This window comes from Berghia stephanieae, chromosome 3, assembly GCF_034508935.2.
Source record: "Berghia stephanieae isolate SIO BIC M18660-M18661 chromosome 3, UCSD_Bste_1.3, whole genome shotgun sequence".
Taxonomy (NCBI): Eukaryota; Metazoa; Mollusca; class Gastropoda; order Nudibranchia; family Aeolidiidae; genus Berghia; species Berghia stephanieae.
Genome location: NC_088362.1, coordinates 13917087 through 13934586, shown reverse-complemented (window position 1 = coordinate 13934586; position 17500 = coordinate 13917087). Strand labels below are relative to the sequence as shown.

At 35.6% G+C, this 17500-nt stretch overlaps 1 protein-coding gene across 3 annotated transcripts in view; it reads left to right on the top strand.

Annotated features, from left to right (window-relative positions):
• Nucleotides 1–17500, top strand: part of LOC144967178 (potassium channel subfamily K member 18-like) — a 125764-nt gene that overhangs the window by 107659 nt on the left and 605 nt on the right. For all 3 annotated transcript variants that reach the window (XM_078904105.1, XM_078904106.1, XM_078904104.1), the window contains 3 exons: nt 4700–5501; nt 10598–10802; nt 14431–17500. The exon at nt 14431–17500 is cut by the window's right edge and continues 605 nt beyond it. In XM_078904105.1, coding sequence (XP_078760231.1) covers nt 5007–5501; nt 10598–10802; nt 14431–15293 — 1563 coding nt within the window. In that variant the 5' untranslated portion in view covers nt 4700–5006 and the 3' untranslated portion in view covers nt 15294–17500. The remainder of the gene's footprint in view (nt 1–4699; nt 5502–10597; nt 10803–14430) is intronic.

Below are 17500 nucleotides of genomic sequence, written 5' to 3'. Positions count from 1 at the left end.
TACCTTCTCGTTCATCTCTCCATCCATCTGTTGATCCAAACTATCTTTATAGACGTCCATCATCAAGACTTTGAAGTACACCGGCACCCCCTCATCAAGCATATTTTATTATCATAATATGCTCAATCTTCCACCTTCTCCCTTCTATCGCCACCACCATCATCTTCATCTTCTCATTGAAAACACAAACTTCACCTTGGCAACCTGGCATTCATTGACGGAAGTCAGATATTTTAATCTCGTACGACCTTTCAACTTTTGACCTTTGATAGAAGCAGTTTTTAGTTTTTAGTCATTGACCGGACAAAGACCGTTTATTCCTTAACATCATAAGCGATTGATAACTGGAATATTACTTTATATCATTTCATTAACATGTAAAAAGTCGTATTGCGGAAGATAAAAGATTTGAGTTCGAGTCTACATAAAACACATGCACATTTGATATATCAAAGTAATATCTGTTTGATATGCCGACGGAGATGATGATGGTGCATCTAATGTATTCTTAAAATAGCAAAATACACTTTAGAAACCTTTGGATTTGTCAATAGTATGTTATAATATAAATAACATTTAATATAGCGCAATTTGTGCTGTTTGATTAAGCTCAATTGGTGGTTCCTATGTGACCTCTTTTGTTGCTATGCCTGTCAAGCTATTGACATGATGTCTTTTTAATTATTATCTTAATAAAATGGCCGGAAATATTCTGATTGCGTAATACCTAGTAACAGGCGAACCACCAATTGCTTAACAATTCTTCATTTTATCCCGCATCGGCAACATGTAAATATGTAAATCATAGTTTACACAATAACTACAATCATATAATTGATAGTACTGTGTTCTACATATATCAACGTATGTTATATACTGATTTTCAAGGACAAAACGCCGGTTCCATATTTTACTGCTATATAGATAGTATGCGCTTGGCTAGATATCTCACAACATTGCCACCCGGAAGTATAACGGACCAACACATAAAACTATGTGTAATCATGAACGTTTATAGTCTGGTTAATACAGTTTAGTGAGAATTCCTCATAAACGTGATTGGCAAAATACACTAACATATCTATTCATTTTGTCGATCTAACTGTGCGCTGCTTAATTTTTGTATCAAGATTCTCAAGACTTGCTTACCGGTGCTTACATGCCTCTTAACAAATTACTTGTCATAACTAAACTATTCTAAAATGGCGTATATGAAACTGTATCTGAAACAGGAGAGAGAGAGAGAGAGAGAGAGAGAGAGAGAGAGAGAGAGAGAGAGAGAGAGAGAGAATATTAAGTGTAAATCATCGTGAAAAATCAGCTTGCATCGACTGCGTCTTTCCGGTGATTAGGAGGTCTAAGGTTCGATTCCAGTCAGGGCAGGCTGATTTATTTTTGTTATTTTGGAATATTTGGGAAAACAAAATACAGTCCTTCTGTTATAATCAGATGAAAAACGGGACATGTTGTGATTTTAAAAAGAAATTCATTCCCGTTATTACAATCTTTTTACAAAATAAGAATAGAAACAAAAGCTTGAGATAAGGACAAAAATTACCTGGTAATTATTTTTAAAACGAAATGCATTGTTCTAGAAAGATGAACAGATAAATTTTGACCCATCATCTCAAAACGCTTTTAAATGATGTCTATGTGAACCAGGGTCTGATGCAGGATAAGGTAATTTAAAGTTTAAAAGACAAGAAATACGAAATGTTAGTTTTAGTTATTGTAAGAAGCTAGATCTATCTTCATTCTTCCCAATAAAACATAAAAATTTGACTCAAATCTCACATTTATTTAATATAGCTTTAATTTTCAACACCAAGACCATACTGGCTTAATACCGTAATGAGGCAGTGAGTCACAAATCATGCAGATTACGGCTTAAAAAAATAATTTTAAAGATGGAATTTGCTGTATATGGGAATCTTACATTATTATATTTATTCGCATCAGCTTTAATGGAGCTTTTCAATATTTTTCTTTACCAGTTCATAAAAATATTGGCGTATTTTTGACATGTTGAAAACTCTAATTGCTGGAAGAATGAATGCATTACACTGGGTGATTAGCACCAGTGTTTTCACATTCTTTAATTTTCACGACAATCAAAATAGCCTTAAAATAGACATGTTGATAATTACTCCACTCCTTAACTAGGCATATCTTCTCACATGCATGTTGATGTAAATGTTGCTGCTCGAAGCTCAAAGAAATAAATAATAATGTGAAATTGAATGTAAACTTCAATTTAATTACAAAAATAGATCAAATGAACGTTTCGGGTTTCCCCTTTATCAACAAAACAGGATGAATGAAACACCACAGACGGTGTTTCATTCATCCTGTTTTGATGATAAAGGGGAAACCCGAAACGTTCATTTGATCTGTTTTTGTAATTAATTTGAAGCTTGCATTCAATTTCACATTATTATTTATTTCACATACATGTTAAAAGGTTGATTCTTGTAAATAAATGAGCTTTCAAGTTCTCAAAGCATTTTACATAAATCATAAGCGCACAGCACCTTTGAACATGTAAGTCGAGACACGATGCATTTGAGTGGCCGTTACAATGTTTTTGTTGTTTTTTTGTTTTTTTGCGACAGAGACGAAGATATTATTATCTTTCGGGTGATCATTTTACACCTGGGAACGGAGAGAAAAGTGGATTAATAAAAGCCTTTTCCACAGATAAATAGAGGTGCTTAAATAAGTCAATAAAATGGAGATTAAGAAAAAGGGAGTATGTCAGACTCATGAATGAACAACAACAAATAAACGAAGTCGCTCACCTATTTTACTCAAGGTCTTCGATTTGACATGGTTTGAGGCAATACAGGAACAGGTGGAGTTCATCCTTGAAATCTGTGTGATCGTTTCTATTATCAGTCATCCATTTGCCGCTATTATCAGCCACTATGTAGGAAAACACGCCATTATTAATTCTATACACAATATTGAGTTCATAACGACGTTTGTATCTAAGCAGGTCTGATAGTAGAACGTAATTATGGGCTTGATTTAACATTGTTGTGTTGGACAATATTTTGTAGTGGAATGTGAGTATTTCCATTACTACCGTGAGCCCATTAAAATTTGGGTTATCAGACCTGCAAATAAGTACACTTTGGTGCAGAACCATTAGTATAAAGAAGCAATCCGCTTCGATAAAAACTGGACACAATTATATGGCTTCTCCCGATGCTTCTAACATTCTTTTAAAAAAACATTCAACATATCTTAATGTCAACTTTAAAATGGTGATTAGAAGTCAAATAAGTGCGGCTTTGTGGTCTAGTGGTATGACACTCGCTATCGAATCGGAAGGTTCTGAGTTCCGAGTATCGTCCGGCGCATAGTTGTGTCATTGGAAAAGGCCTTTACTCATATTTTCTCACCGTACTCAGGTCTAAAATGAGTACCTGACCGTCAACAGCATTGTCTCTGTCGAAATAACTGTAATATCGTCTAACAGGCATCATGTCTCATTCTACATGTTACTGTTGGTCAGTGACCTTTGTAAATCGCTTTGAGCACGTTTAGTGGATATTTCTCTGTATAAAAGTCATATTTGAGCAGCGGAAATTAGTTTAAGTTAAATAAATAGTAATCGACCTTAGAAATGAATAGTTGAACAACGATTTTGACAATATCTACTATTGATAAATGCAATAACGATCATTCAATTTGTTTTAATTAATTAATTTATTATTGCTTTAATTTCAAATCAAAATGTTTAGAGTTTTAAAAAGCTGACCTCATGTCGAGTTTGAGGGATTTGACATCTCTCCCATTACGAGTACGTAATAACAAGTTGCTCTTTATTGAGTCCGTTTTAAAATCGGGTTTTCTCTTTAGGCCAAAGTTATAGACAGATTTCCAAGATTTTGACATTACATAATATCTGTTTTGTACCATTATGTTATTTTGTTAATTCGATAGCCGAGTTAATGCGATCCCGTTTCGAATGCCAGGTGATGTTAACCGTATTATATGAGCCAGATAGGTAGGTAATTATTGCTAGCCCATGAGGAATGGTGTTGTATTTAAACGGAAAATGTAATTAATCAACGATGAGAGCGTCATATGTTTATTGGGGGGGGGGGGGGGGGGGGGGGGGTTCGGAGGCATGAGTTTTGATTTAAATTACATCTCAACTAGACACGACCCTCACGTACCTACATTTTGTATCATTGGAAATTTCTCTCCAGTGTGCTTGTTTTCTGTTGTTTTTGTTTTGTTTTTTATTTTTAACTTAGTGGTAAAATGGTCAAGTTACATGCTCTTGGAATGAAAAATTGCAACTTCAAATCCGAATGTAATTACTGCGATATTTTATGATTCAGTGTTAAGGTCCGATTCGTTCCCGCATTATACCGTTTTTTTTTAGTTAATGGATCATAAAATTACTTTCTGCTAAGTCAGACTTAGACTCAGATACTAACGTTTACTGGATGTACAGAATTGAAAGGCAAGAACGTTTGCTAAGCGGATTCGAATCATGTAGATTCGTACAGTAGAAACAATTGAGCTATGAGGATATAATTTTGCTTCAAGCATCAATTTTAATAACAAATAGCGACATTTATTTTTTTAGCACTTTACCCTTTGCGATAGGTTCAAAGGGCTTAACAAAAGCAAGTAATGATATTTAGTAATGACTTATTAATTTTTCTTTCTATATTCCCTACAGACAAGGCTGATGTCTTTTCCTCTATTTCTTTGTCAACAACTCGGACACAGATGAAATTTACATAAAATAAACCCTTTACGAATTCTTACGCCATCGCTATTTTAATAATGAGTTCAACGAGAGGTTTGCTTACCGTTGGAAGGCTTGTCATCTGATACTCTCGACAAATGGATATTTATTAATAATGCATCAAATCAGGGATTATACTAATAGGCATATGCATCACCTGTGGTAGGGACATCACAACATCAACATGAATGATACGTATTTGTTTATACATTGACATCTTAAAATTGACAGAACCAAAATGTCCAGCAGCGATCGCGCTAAAAAGAAAAACCCGACAACTTGTTGTTGCTGTGGCGGCACAAAGAGCAAGAAGGCTCCAGTCGATGATGACATTGGACCCCAGGATAGCAAGGACAACAACGATGACGACGCATCTCATATCGCATCCCTCAAAAATCGGAGCCAATCCGGATCAACATATTTGGAAGTTGACGAGCCGAAATCAAAATCGAAAAAGAAGTCAAAAGGAAATGCAAATTCTAAATTGTCCAAAAATGGGCAACAGCAGCAGGAGAGTACGACACTGATGCCTAAAAAACCTCGGAAAAGTCAAGGAGGTTGTAAGAAATGCTGTATGAAATTTACAGCGTTTTTATTCTCTCACATTGGATTGTCGTGTTTGGTTGTGGGATATTCTATAATGGGAGGATTCCTATTTCAGTGGTTGGAATCGGACAGTGAGGTGCAAGTGAGAGCTGATATGAAGTTTGTACGGGATGACCATGTACATCAGGTAAGCTTTTTAGTCATCGGATTGATTATTGATGCTTATTCAAATAAGGCAATAATAATATGTGATTTACCGTTTTAAAACTGTATCATGACAGGGTGGACTGAATGGCGAAAATTTAAATTACAAAAAAAAAAAAAAAAAAAAAAGCAAATTGGGTCAATTTTATCTATGTATTTATTCCTCAAGCCCTATGTATATACCTTCTTACAGTAACAAAAATTAAAATGTCACATTTCAGACCAATTTAACTGTAAAAGACACTTTCAAAATCGGGTTCAACAAATTGGCTCAATCCGACATATAAACGATTTCAGAGGATTGTTCACATATTGTGTAATTTAATATTCGTTAGTACCCTCGTATATCTACTTTTGTTGACATCGTTATGTTGCTGAGCTCTGTCTTCTTTGCTTTCTTGTGTATATGATGTGAGTTTAGATATATGGTTTTCCTCAAAGGAGTAAACTGTCACTTTCCCTTTATTGGGATTTTCTTTTATATGGTAATAAATTCAGTTCGGCTGGGCCAGTCGATTTTTATCACGAAAACAAAGAAGAAGAAGGATGAGGAGGAGGAGGAGAATAATTAGGGTGTAGGAAGAGAGTAGCAGTAGTACTACTAATAATTAATAGTAGTAGCAGTGGTTGTAGTAGTAGTAGTAGTAGTAGTAGTAGTAGTAGTAGTAGTAGTAGTAGAAGTAGTAGTAGTAGTAGTAGTAGTAGTAGTATAGTAGTAGTAGTAGTAGTAGTAGTAGTAGTAGAAGTTAGTAGAGTAGTAGTAGTAGTAGTAGTAGTAGTAGTAGTAGTAGTAGTAGTAGTAGTATAGTAGTAGTAGTAGTAGTAGTAGTAGTAGTAGTAGTAGTAGTAGTAGTAGTAGTAGTAGTAGTGTAGTAATAGAGTAGTGGTAATTTTAGTATAGTAGTAGTAGTAGTATAGTAGTAGTAGTAGTATGTAGTAGTAGTAGTAGTAGTAGTAGTAGTAGTAGTAGTAGTAGTAGTAGTAGTAGTAGTAGTAGTAGTAGTATAGTAGTAGTAGTAGTAGTAGTAGTAGTAGTAGTAGTAGTAGTAGTATGTAGAGTAGTAGTAGTAGTATAGTAGTAGTAGTAAGTAGTAGTAGTAGTAGTAGTAGTAGTAGTAGTAGTAGTAGTAGTAGATAGTAGTAGTATGTAGTAGTATAGTAGTAGTAGTTAGTAGTAGTAGTAGTAGTAGTAGTAGTAGTAGTAGTGTAGTATGTAGTAGTAGTAGTAGTAGTAGTAAGTAGTAGTGTAGTAGTAGTAGTAGTAGTAGTAGTAGTAGTAGTATTAGTAGTAGTAGTAATAGTAGTAGTAGTAGTAATTTAGTAGTAGTAGTAGTAGTAGTGTAGTAGTATAGTAGTAGTAGTAGTAGTAGTAGTAGTAGTAGTAAGTAGTAGTAGTAGTTAGTAGTAGTAGTAGTAAGTAGTAGTAGTAGTAGTAGTAGTAGTAGTAGTAGGTTGTAGTAGTAGTAGTAGTTAGTAGTAGTAGGTAGTAGTAGTAGTAGTAGTAGTAGTATATAGTAGTAGTAGTAGTAGTAGTAGTAGTGTATGTAGTAGTAGTAGTAGTAGTAGTAGTAGTATAGTAGTAGTAGTAGTAGTAGTAGTAGAGTAGTAGTAGTAGTAGTATAGTAGTAGTAGTAGTAGTAGTAGTAGTAGTAGGTAGTAGTAGTATAGTAGTAGTAGTAGTAGTAGTAGTAGTGTAGTAGTAGTAGTAGTAGTAGTAGTTTGTAGTAGTATAAGTAGTAAGAGTAGTAGAGTAGTAGTAAGTAAGTAGATAGTAGTAGTAGTATAGGTAGTATAGTAAGTAGTAGAGAAGATAAGTAAGTAGTAAGTAGTATAGAAGAAGAAGAAGAGAAGAAAGAAGAAGAAGAAGAAAGAAGAAGAAGAAGAAGAAGAAGAAGAAGAAGAAGAAGGAAGAAGAAGAAGAAGAAGAAGAAGAAGAAGAAGAAAAGGAGGATAAGAAGAAGAAGAAGAAGAAGAAGAAGAAGAAGAAGAAGAAGAAGAAGAAGAAGAAGAAGAAGAAGAAGAAGTCGCTGAATACATGAATCACTAAGGGAACTCCAATCTGATATTGTAATACTATGCCTAACTAAACATAAACAAACACCGGGAAAAAAACAATAGTCTCTTAAGATAGTCGGTATGACAGGGAATGCTTTATGAGACTTCATGGTATTTTGGCATTACTCCAATGTTGCAACCAATCTCTTAAAACAATTGAATCATACATTTTTATTGTTATTGTTAGTCTGTAAATGTATTTATTCTAAGTTTCTGCCATTGTTGGACTAGCAAGTTGTGTGGTTCGAGTATATTGGAGTTAATTCTAGTGTTAGCAATCTAGTTAAAACGTTTTCTTTTAAACCACTTTTTTAATTTAAAAAAGCAAATCAAAGAAACTTGCTAAAATGATTGGGAATTAGTCTAATCATGAGCGGATGATTTTTATAAAGGTGACAAATTGTCTGGAAACGGTTTATGTCGGAATGAAACTACTGGTTAAAACTGTATTTTTTATAGAACTTGTTTTAAAAAGTTGATGAAAAGTGAGAAACTGCTGAATACTAAAAAAATCGAGCTTTTTTATATAGCCCAATATCCAATAAATGTGCACAAAGCGCTTTGCAAGGGGTCCCTGGTCAACAGCAACATTCAACATGTAGGACGATATTAAAATTGTTCGGACAAAGACAACGCTGTTAACGGCCAGGTACTCATTTTACACCTGAGTAAGGTGAGAGAATGTGAGTAAAGAGCTTTTCTCCAAGGACTCAACTATGCGCCGAGCGAGGCTCGAACCCAGGACCTTCCGATCCGAAAGTAGGTATCATACCACTAGACCAGATAGCCGTATTAAAGACTTTCTAATGATGTTTATTTTGACTAACATATTAACTGCCATAGACGCGTATTTCAACATTTGGCTAAAAATGTCATCCTTCAAAGATTGACCGATTAAAAAGACCCTCATCTTGGTAAAAGCTCTCACCCCTGGGACCTTGTGAAGTCTTCTTCCTGACGTCCCACGTTTAAGAGTTTTAGCAAAGATGATGGTCATTAAAATCGACGAATTTTTTAATGATGAGTTCTCTGGCCAAATTCTGAAATATACGAATTTCCAGAGTACGGCAGTTAACTAGTTAAACACATCTTTTCTTTCTTCTTTAACTCACTCAATCATGGACTTTTGCTATTTTTCAAAATTGGAAAAAAATGTATTAAAAGGAGCATATACATAGATAGTTTTATTCAACTATCAGTAACATACAAAAACTAAAAACAATAACTTTGATACTACGCCTATAATTTGTCTCAGAAAAGTGAAATAAATAGGCATGGGGCAAAAGTAACCCAGGTAAACTACGGATATAGTCGGTGTTAGGGTTGAGTGAGTTAAGAAGACTCAGATAAATTACCAGATTGAAGGGAAGTGGATCACAGATAGCCAAAAGGCACATAATGATGAATCTTTTTACACTAAACATTCGCGCTATTCATATCATAGTTCAATAAATTTTGATGCTTGAAGATCGAAGAAATATTCAAATTGAATGGCAGCAGAAGATATAGACGTTTCGGATTTAACCTATGTGAACAAAACACGATAAGTGAAACACTAAAGACAAATGAATGATGAGATGAAGCCGTTGCAAGGGCTAATAAGAAAAAAAACTTGAGCTTTTATATAGAGCAATATCCACTAAACGTGCTCAAAGCGCTTTACAAGGGGTTCGTGACATACAGCAATACGTAACATGTAGAACGAAATATGTAGTGTGTCATTCATATTGTTGATAAAGGGGAAACCCAGAACGTCCATTTTATCTGTTTTCGTATATTAAATCAAAGCTTACATTCAATTTGACATTGTTATTTATTTCTTCGAGCTTCGAGAAGCAACATTTACGCTACACAGTAATCAATAATTTAAATCAAAAAATCTACAACACAAACTTGAAGCACATCTTCACACAAAGATGTGCGCATTACGTTTGTTAGATCCGGAACACATGCGCGTAATCACGGCTTGTGGTATGACACTCGCTTTCGGATCGGAAGGTCCTGGGTTCGAGCCTTGCTCGACGCATAGTTGAGTCCTTGGAAAATACTCTTAACTCACATTCTCTCACCATACTCAGGTGTGTAAAATGAGTACCTGGCCGTTTACAGCGTTGTCTCTGTGCGAAAAAATTGTAAAATCGCCTAACAGGCGTCATGTCACGTCCTACATGTTAAGCGTTGCTGTTGGCCAGGGGCCCCTTGTAAAGCGCTTTGAGCACGTTTAGTGGATATTGCGCTATATAAAAGTTCGATTTAAAATAAAATTAACCAAAAATGTGACATTGATTTAAAGTATCCAGTTTTAACCGATTCTTAATTAAGGAAAGTGTTTCATATTCTCTACTATTTCATAATTGGTATTCCAGATGTGGGAGTTGACTTTGTTAACTTCCAAAAGTAATGTACAAAAACTCCTCAAAAAGTATAAAAAGATTAAAATGATAATAGATAAGAAACGTTTTGGCTCAAAGCCCCTCTTCAGACAATAACAAAAACAGTTATAAACTTGAATCGGTTTTCTTGAAACTTTTTCAAAATATACATCTTTTTGCATAACTATTTACAGACCATTTTCATTGAGTTTAGTCTTCATGTTTATTTCTAAAGGTCTGAAAAAATGTTGATAAAATACTGCCAGCCAAAGCAGAGACAAAAATACAAGGACAATAAAGACCATCCCAACAAATGAACCTGCCTCGATTATTGATTGGGAATTGAACCTCATACCTCCTGATTACCGGTCAGAACTGCTACCATTATACCACAACAAAGGTTACCGGATGGTTGGGACCATTAAATTGGTAGCACGTCTGATAGGTAATCAGGAGTTCTGAGGTTCGATCCCAAGTCGACCCAGGCTGATTTTTGGGGCTGTTTTTTTTCTTCTTATTGCTGTGTTCTTGCATTTTTCTATTTTATTAGTCTGGCACTATTTCATACACACTTTTTTCATATCTCTATCTTACACCAGTGTCTGTTCCCCAATGTGTCAATCATGTTAATTTCCAAATATTTTTTCCACAGTTGTGGATTGAGACAATTCGTTTTAATGTGTTGCACGAGGGCAACTGGAGCATCAGCGCTGAGATCATTATGAAGGCCTTCCAAGACCAGGTATACCGAGCTGTCAAAGAAAATGGCTGGGACGGGCGTGACGAGCAAGCCACGGAGAAACAGTGGTCATTCCCGGGGTCGCTCCTCTACAGCATCACTGTCATTACAACAATAGGTCTGTTGGCGGATTCTTTATTAACCCTCTCCTTACGAACTATTTTCAGAATTTTACCCTAAACTTCATGTTCACCACAAAAGAAAAATAGAGTTTTCAAACATATTGCGCGGCTATGTGGTCTAGTGGTATGACACTCGCTTTCGGATCGGAAGGTCCTGGGTTCGAGCCTCGCTCGGCGCATAGTTGAGTCCTTGGAGAAGGCTCTTTACTCACATTCTCTCACAATACTCAGGTGTAAAATGAGTACCTGGCCGTTAACAGCGTTGTCACTGTCCCAAAAATTTGTAATATCGCCTGACAGGCGTCATGTCTCGTCCTACATGTTATGTGTTGCTGTTGGCCAGGGACCCCTTGTAAAGCGCTTTGAGCATGTTTAGTGGATATTGCGCTATATAAAAGCTCAAGGGGTTTTTTTTGTTTGCTTTTTTTTTTGGTTGTTTTTTTTTAAATATTAGCAACGAGTATAGATAGTATGCAGATGGCGTCACTCAGGCCTTTGTTATTGTTTTTGCCATCCGCGTTTGTGAGTTGTTCTCACTAAACTGTATTAACCAGACTATAAATGTTCATGGTTACACAGAGTTTGTGTGTTGGTCCGTTATACTTCCGGGTGGCAATGTTGTGAACTCCTTGGCCAAGCGCATTCTATCTATATTCTATATTTTGTTAAAAAAAATCAGCTCTGCAATACAGTGTCGAGTTTTTTATGGCTATAACTGTAACAAAATGAAATCATAATAAGAAAATTGTAGGCTTCAACGTAACAAATGTGATGATTTTCCTATGGGTAGTAAGGAGAGGGTTAAAGATCTGAAAAAGTGTGTACGAAACAGACCTCCTTCCTGATATTATGAGATATGAGGTCTGATCCCCAGTCGAGGAGGGCTGGGGTTATGTTTTGGGATGTTTTTGTTGTTTTCTTGTATTTTCTTTTTGTTGCTTTAACTGGCCAGGTTTCATACACACTTTTTTCAGATTTTGTTCTTACACCAGTGCCTGCTCCCTAATTTGCCACCGTGATACCACGTTTTAGCATGTGACCTACCCCCGCCTCAAAGCGATATGACGTCGGGGTGATTTATAACCCTAAAAATTGATATCACAGTCCAAAATAGGAAACTTAATTATTGTTTTATTTTTATTGAAGACAATACAGCCTGCCGTACTTTGAAAAGTATTCCTTCAGAGTCACGAGGCCCATGTTTCTATATCGTGAATCGGACTATAGCAATTGATTGCTATCCTTTGGATAGGACGCTGGTCTATCGCAAAGTACTTTGCGCCAGATCTAACAGACCCATTCACTGATAGGTAGACAGGAGGTGGGGTGGTCAGAAAACATCTCGACTGCACCCAGGATCGACCTCAGTCCCTTTGCGTGTGAAGCGAGTGCTCTACCAACTCAGGTTTCGGGACCCCCCTTTGAAAAAAAACCCACATATTTAAAATGTTGACCAGAAAAGTATTCCTTCAAATATCGTATTAAAATTACCCTCATCTTGACAAAAACTCTTAAATCTTAGGCATCGCGAAGTCCCAGGTTTGATAATCTTTTGCCAAGATGGAGATCGTTCTAATCGATCTGATGCCCTTTAAATTTTTAGGTAAACATAACCTTACTTTCTAACCGCTTTTAATAATTGGGGAAAACGTGGCTCTAATGTATGCTCTTGGCTTCATACCCAAAAGGTGTGACACTTGAGCAGGTCATATTGCATTAGCTTAGGTTACTTTGTGTCGCTGAACTGCGGCTGACGACAGCGTTATTCGTCTTCCCTTGGAATAGACACTAAGGGAAAATCTCCCGTTTGGGGATGAATAGAGGGAATAACATTGCTGTATTTTTTCAATTTATTAAATTGTTTATTTATCTATTAATTCACTTATTTAATCATTACTGTTACTACGTGCATCACCAAAGTTTACCCACCCCATTAATCTGTTATCATGTCGTAATTAATAAAGGGAAAATGAGTGAGTTTAAAGTAATGATAATCACAATTAGGAACATTGATTTTATAACGTTCAAGAAACAACGCTGACTTTCCTTTAGACGGTGCGAAATTTACGTCACTCAGCTTTTTGTTCTTGCTTTTATTTTTAGACTGCCATTTTAATGAGAAATTCCCTAAATTTTATCTAACTATAATAAATAAAATATAATAAAGTTTTAAAAAATTAAGATTCCCTTTATCCATCTCATAGAGGAAATTGTCTTCAGAGTCTATTCCTAGGAAAGGCTCGAATAACCCATGCGTCAGCCGCAGTGCAGAGCCTCAAGCTAAGTTTGGGCGAGGTGACTTGCTCAAGGTCACACAGCGTAGCGGGTAATCGAACTCAGTACCTGTCGGGTACGAAGCAAAAACCGTATTGCTGAGCACCGCTGCCCCTCGTTAAAGATTTCACATAGTTTTGTGAGTTTGTACGTTATATGCGGGTGGCGGATATTGTTTACCTAACGCATATCATCGATACTCTGATAAAAGCAAATTCAATTGCAGTCAATAGGATATGCAATGCAATTATCTCATAATGCTGCTACTTCATCATATAAATAGAACATTATTTTTCATGTTTACCAGAAATATTAAACTTCGCATACCGGTATATTAAGTTATTAACTTCAACTTTTCAAAAATTCTTAAACCTGAGTCCTCTTGGAAGTCTTGGGTTTTAGAATACTGGCAAGTTTAAGGTCATCTTAATCCATCATGAAAAATCTAAAGTGAACAATGTCATCATCTGCTGGTCGAAACATAAAGAAGCGTTTTGTCAGTGAATTGTTTTAATGATCAGATAACTCTGATTTGCGTAAACCAATAATAGTTAGGGCTGGTAATTGAAGGGGAGATTACTGTCCGGTGTGGTAATTATGGTTTTCCTGCCCTTGTTATCAAATGATATATTGTTGGACACGGCCAATGGTTTGAAATTGTTTTATCGAACATGTAATTTTGTTAACAATTATTGGCAAATACGAAGTTGTGACCCGTCGCGGTAATCTGGTATTTTGTCAGGTTAACCTAAATGAGGACAATTAGATTTAAAATTAAAAATAGAATCAAGAGAATATTATTTTGTATCAAAATTATCGGAATTAAAAAATTGTTTTGCATATCAAGAGAATTACGTTTTATACTAAATTTTCAGAATTAAAAAGACTTTAGTATGGCAATAGAATTGCATTTTATATTAAAATCATCGAAATAAAAAATTGTTTTGTATGGAAATAGAATTGCATTTTATATCAAAATCATCTTAATTAAAAAGTATTTTGTATGGCAATAGAATTCGCATTTTATGTTAAAATTATCATAATTAAAAAGTCTTTTGTATATCAAGATAATCACATGTTATATTAGAATTATCAGAGTTTGATAGATGGAGTATTCTGCTTGTCAAAGAATCGAATTTAATCTAAAAATATCAAATTAAGAAAGATTAAGTTGTTTGCGTGTCAAAAGAATTACATTTGATATCAACATTATAAGAATTAAAAAGATTAAGTCTTTTGCCTGTCAAGTATTGCTGTTGGCCTGTGACCTCTTGTAAAGTGCTTTGAACACAGTTGGTCGTTATTGTTCAATATTAAAGCTCAATTTTTTTATGTTCATCTATTCCACAGGTTACGGTCATATCGCCCCCAAAACAGACATGGGAAGACTGGCCACTATATTCTACGCCCTTGTGGGAATTCCATTGACACTTCTATTTTTAGCCAATATTGGCGCGCTGTTTGGAGACTGTTTCCGCTTCCTATACAAACACTTGTGCATTGCCCTCGTTTGGCTTTGTTGCCCAACTCACTTCCAACAGAATAATAAATCTTCTCCTAACCAGAATAATAAGACAAAAAATGAAGGGGTCACGAGACAAAATGCTCAAACTTCAATTCCAAAAATTACATTGGACAATACAGACAAAGAACAAACAATATTTGACGAGAAAGACACTTTAGAAACATTGCGTTGGAAAGCATCTTCAAATAGCGCTTTGGACATGGAAGGAGGTTATTCAACAGTTGGCGGGCCCGGTGGATCATCGGGAGATGTTTCGGTTCAGAAAAGCCAGGAATTTGACAAAGAAATGCTCGTTCGCGTGGAAAGTGGAGGACCTGGAATCAAACATAAAACAAAGAAAAAATTGAAAGATGAAGTTCGTGTTCCAATATTTGTTAGTTTACTTATAATCGCTTTGTACATTTTTGGTGGAGCTTGTTTGTTTTCCGTTTGGGAAAAAGACTGGGACTATTTAATCGGGTCATACTTTTGCTTTATCACTTTGTCTACTGTAGGATTTGGTGACTATGTATTTGGTACCGGAAGTGATTGGAACGACAATTATAAACTTATTATTTGCGCTCTTTACTTGGTGTTCGGGCTATCTATAATTGCTATGACTTTTGATTTGATGCAAGAAGAAGTAAAAGCCAAGTTCAGATGGTTAGGAACTAAATTAGGCCTTATTCATGAGAGTGATTCCTCCTAGATTTCCAAGACAAATCTCAACGATAAGTATTGAATTGTACGCTTCAATTTATTAGACGAAAACAGATACTGTGGACGTTTCGGGTTTCCACTTTATCAACAAAACAGGATTAATGAAACACTGCAGACGAATGAGATTATATCTTTTTAGTGTATTTTAAATAGATTTTTGATGAAAAACCAAGGCGAAAGTAGCTTCAACTTTGAAATGTAATGAAACCCAAGTACTCATTGAGAAGGCTAATAACACAAATCTTCAACTTTTGAAGGAGATCGGCGAGTAATGAAGATTGGAGGACCATGAACGACGATTATGAGTGGGACACAACCGGCAACAATTTAAAATGACAATGAGAGCGACATTTTATTTTATAAGGGCCATTAAAGAATTAAGATGTAGCGATTGGCTTTTGATAAAAAATATAATGTGACCCATCAGTTTAGAACGGTATTACGTAGGGATTAGTTTAATTGCTGAATATTGAAATTTATTTTCAACATTTTGAAACAAATTGATTATCTATTGAGCAGGATGAATATGATTCATTGAAGTTCGGAAAACAAAAAAAAAAAAGATTATTCAAACAATTGGGTACAAGTTTCACCTCGATAAAAAACAAATTTGCAAGTCACGATAGCTCATTCGGTAGAACACTCGCTTCTCACGCTAAAATACCTAGATAAAGCCTGGGTGAAGTCAAGATTTTTTTTCTTTGACACCCCTGTCCACAAAACCGAGATTGGGTAGCTGGGAACGTACTTTACAATAGACTAGCGTCATATCTATAGATGGCGTCACTCAGGTCTTTGTTATTGTTAATTGCCATCCGCGTTTATGAGTAATGCTCACTGAACTGTATTAACCTGACTATAAACATTTATGGATACACACAGTTTTGTGTGTTAGTCCGCTATACTTCCGGATGGCAATGTTATGGGCTTCTTAGCCAAGCGCATACTATCTATAGAGAAACAAGCAATTTATACTGTCCTTTAACGCTATAGATTGATCGAAGTTGACGTCAGTCCGGCCATTAGTATGGTTCTTTGCGTTTAAGCCATCAAAACTTTGATTGTCTTTATCAGGTATATTTGATTAACCGCGTTGTTTACTATATGGAAAGTAAACTCCCGCATCAGCATAGATTTTTCGTTTTACTTTAAACCAAATTATTGTCACAAATATTACGTTATCTATTATTATTGCAAATGTGAAAACTATGTCTGAAAGACAAATTGAAATATAATTATACATATATATATATACATAGGTAAAATTTTGTATTTTAGATTCAAAACATGCGATTTTGAATCAAGAGCATACTGAGTCATTACCATTTATAACAAATATACGTCTCCACATTGTAATACATTTCTGAAAATGAATTATTTGATATTAATATTCCTATTGTTTGATTAATTGACTTTTCATTTCAAATATCATAACTCATGCGTAATATAAGAATATGTGGTTAACCGTCTCCAACTTGGGTGCGGTCTTTTTTTCATCCTATAGATAGTATGCGATTGACAAAGAAGCTCATAACATTGCCATCCGGAAGTATAACAGGCCAACACACAAAACTGTGTGAATATAACCTTGAACTTTATAGTCTGGTTAATACAGGTTAGTGAGAATTACTCACAAACGCGGATGGCCAAAAACAATAACAAATATCAGAGTGACGTCATCTTCGTTCTGTCTATAGTTGGGCAAGAGAGGTCTCATGATGTGATTTCTATCCCGCTATAGATAGAATGATGTTGACGTCACTCAGGTCATTGTTGTTGTTGCTTTTTGCCGTCCACGTTTATGAGTAATTATCACTAAATTGTATTAACTATAAACGTTCAAGCTTACACATAATTTTGTGTGTTGGTCCGTTATACTTCCGGGTGGCAATGTTGTGAGTTTCTTAGCCAAGCGCATACTATCTATAGTTGGGCAAGGGAGTTCTCATGCTGTGATTTCTATCCCGTTATATGTCACCCACCGTCTCAAAGCGGCATCATCTCGGAATGAACTAGATGCGTTTATGTGGTCTCGTGGTATGACACTCGCTTTCGGATCGGAAGGTCTTGGGTTCGACCCTCGCTCGGCGCACAGTTGAGTCCTTGGAAAAGGCTCTTTACTCACATTCTCTCACTGTATTCAGGTGTAAAATGAGTACCTGACCGTTAACAGCGTTGTCTCTGTCCGAAAAAAAA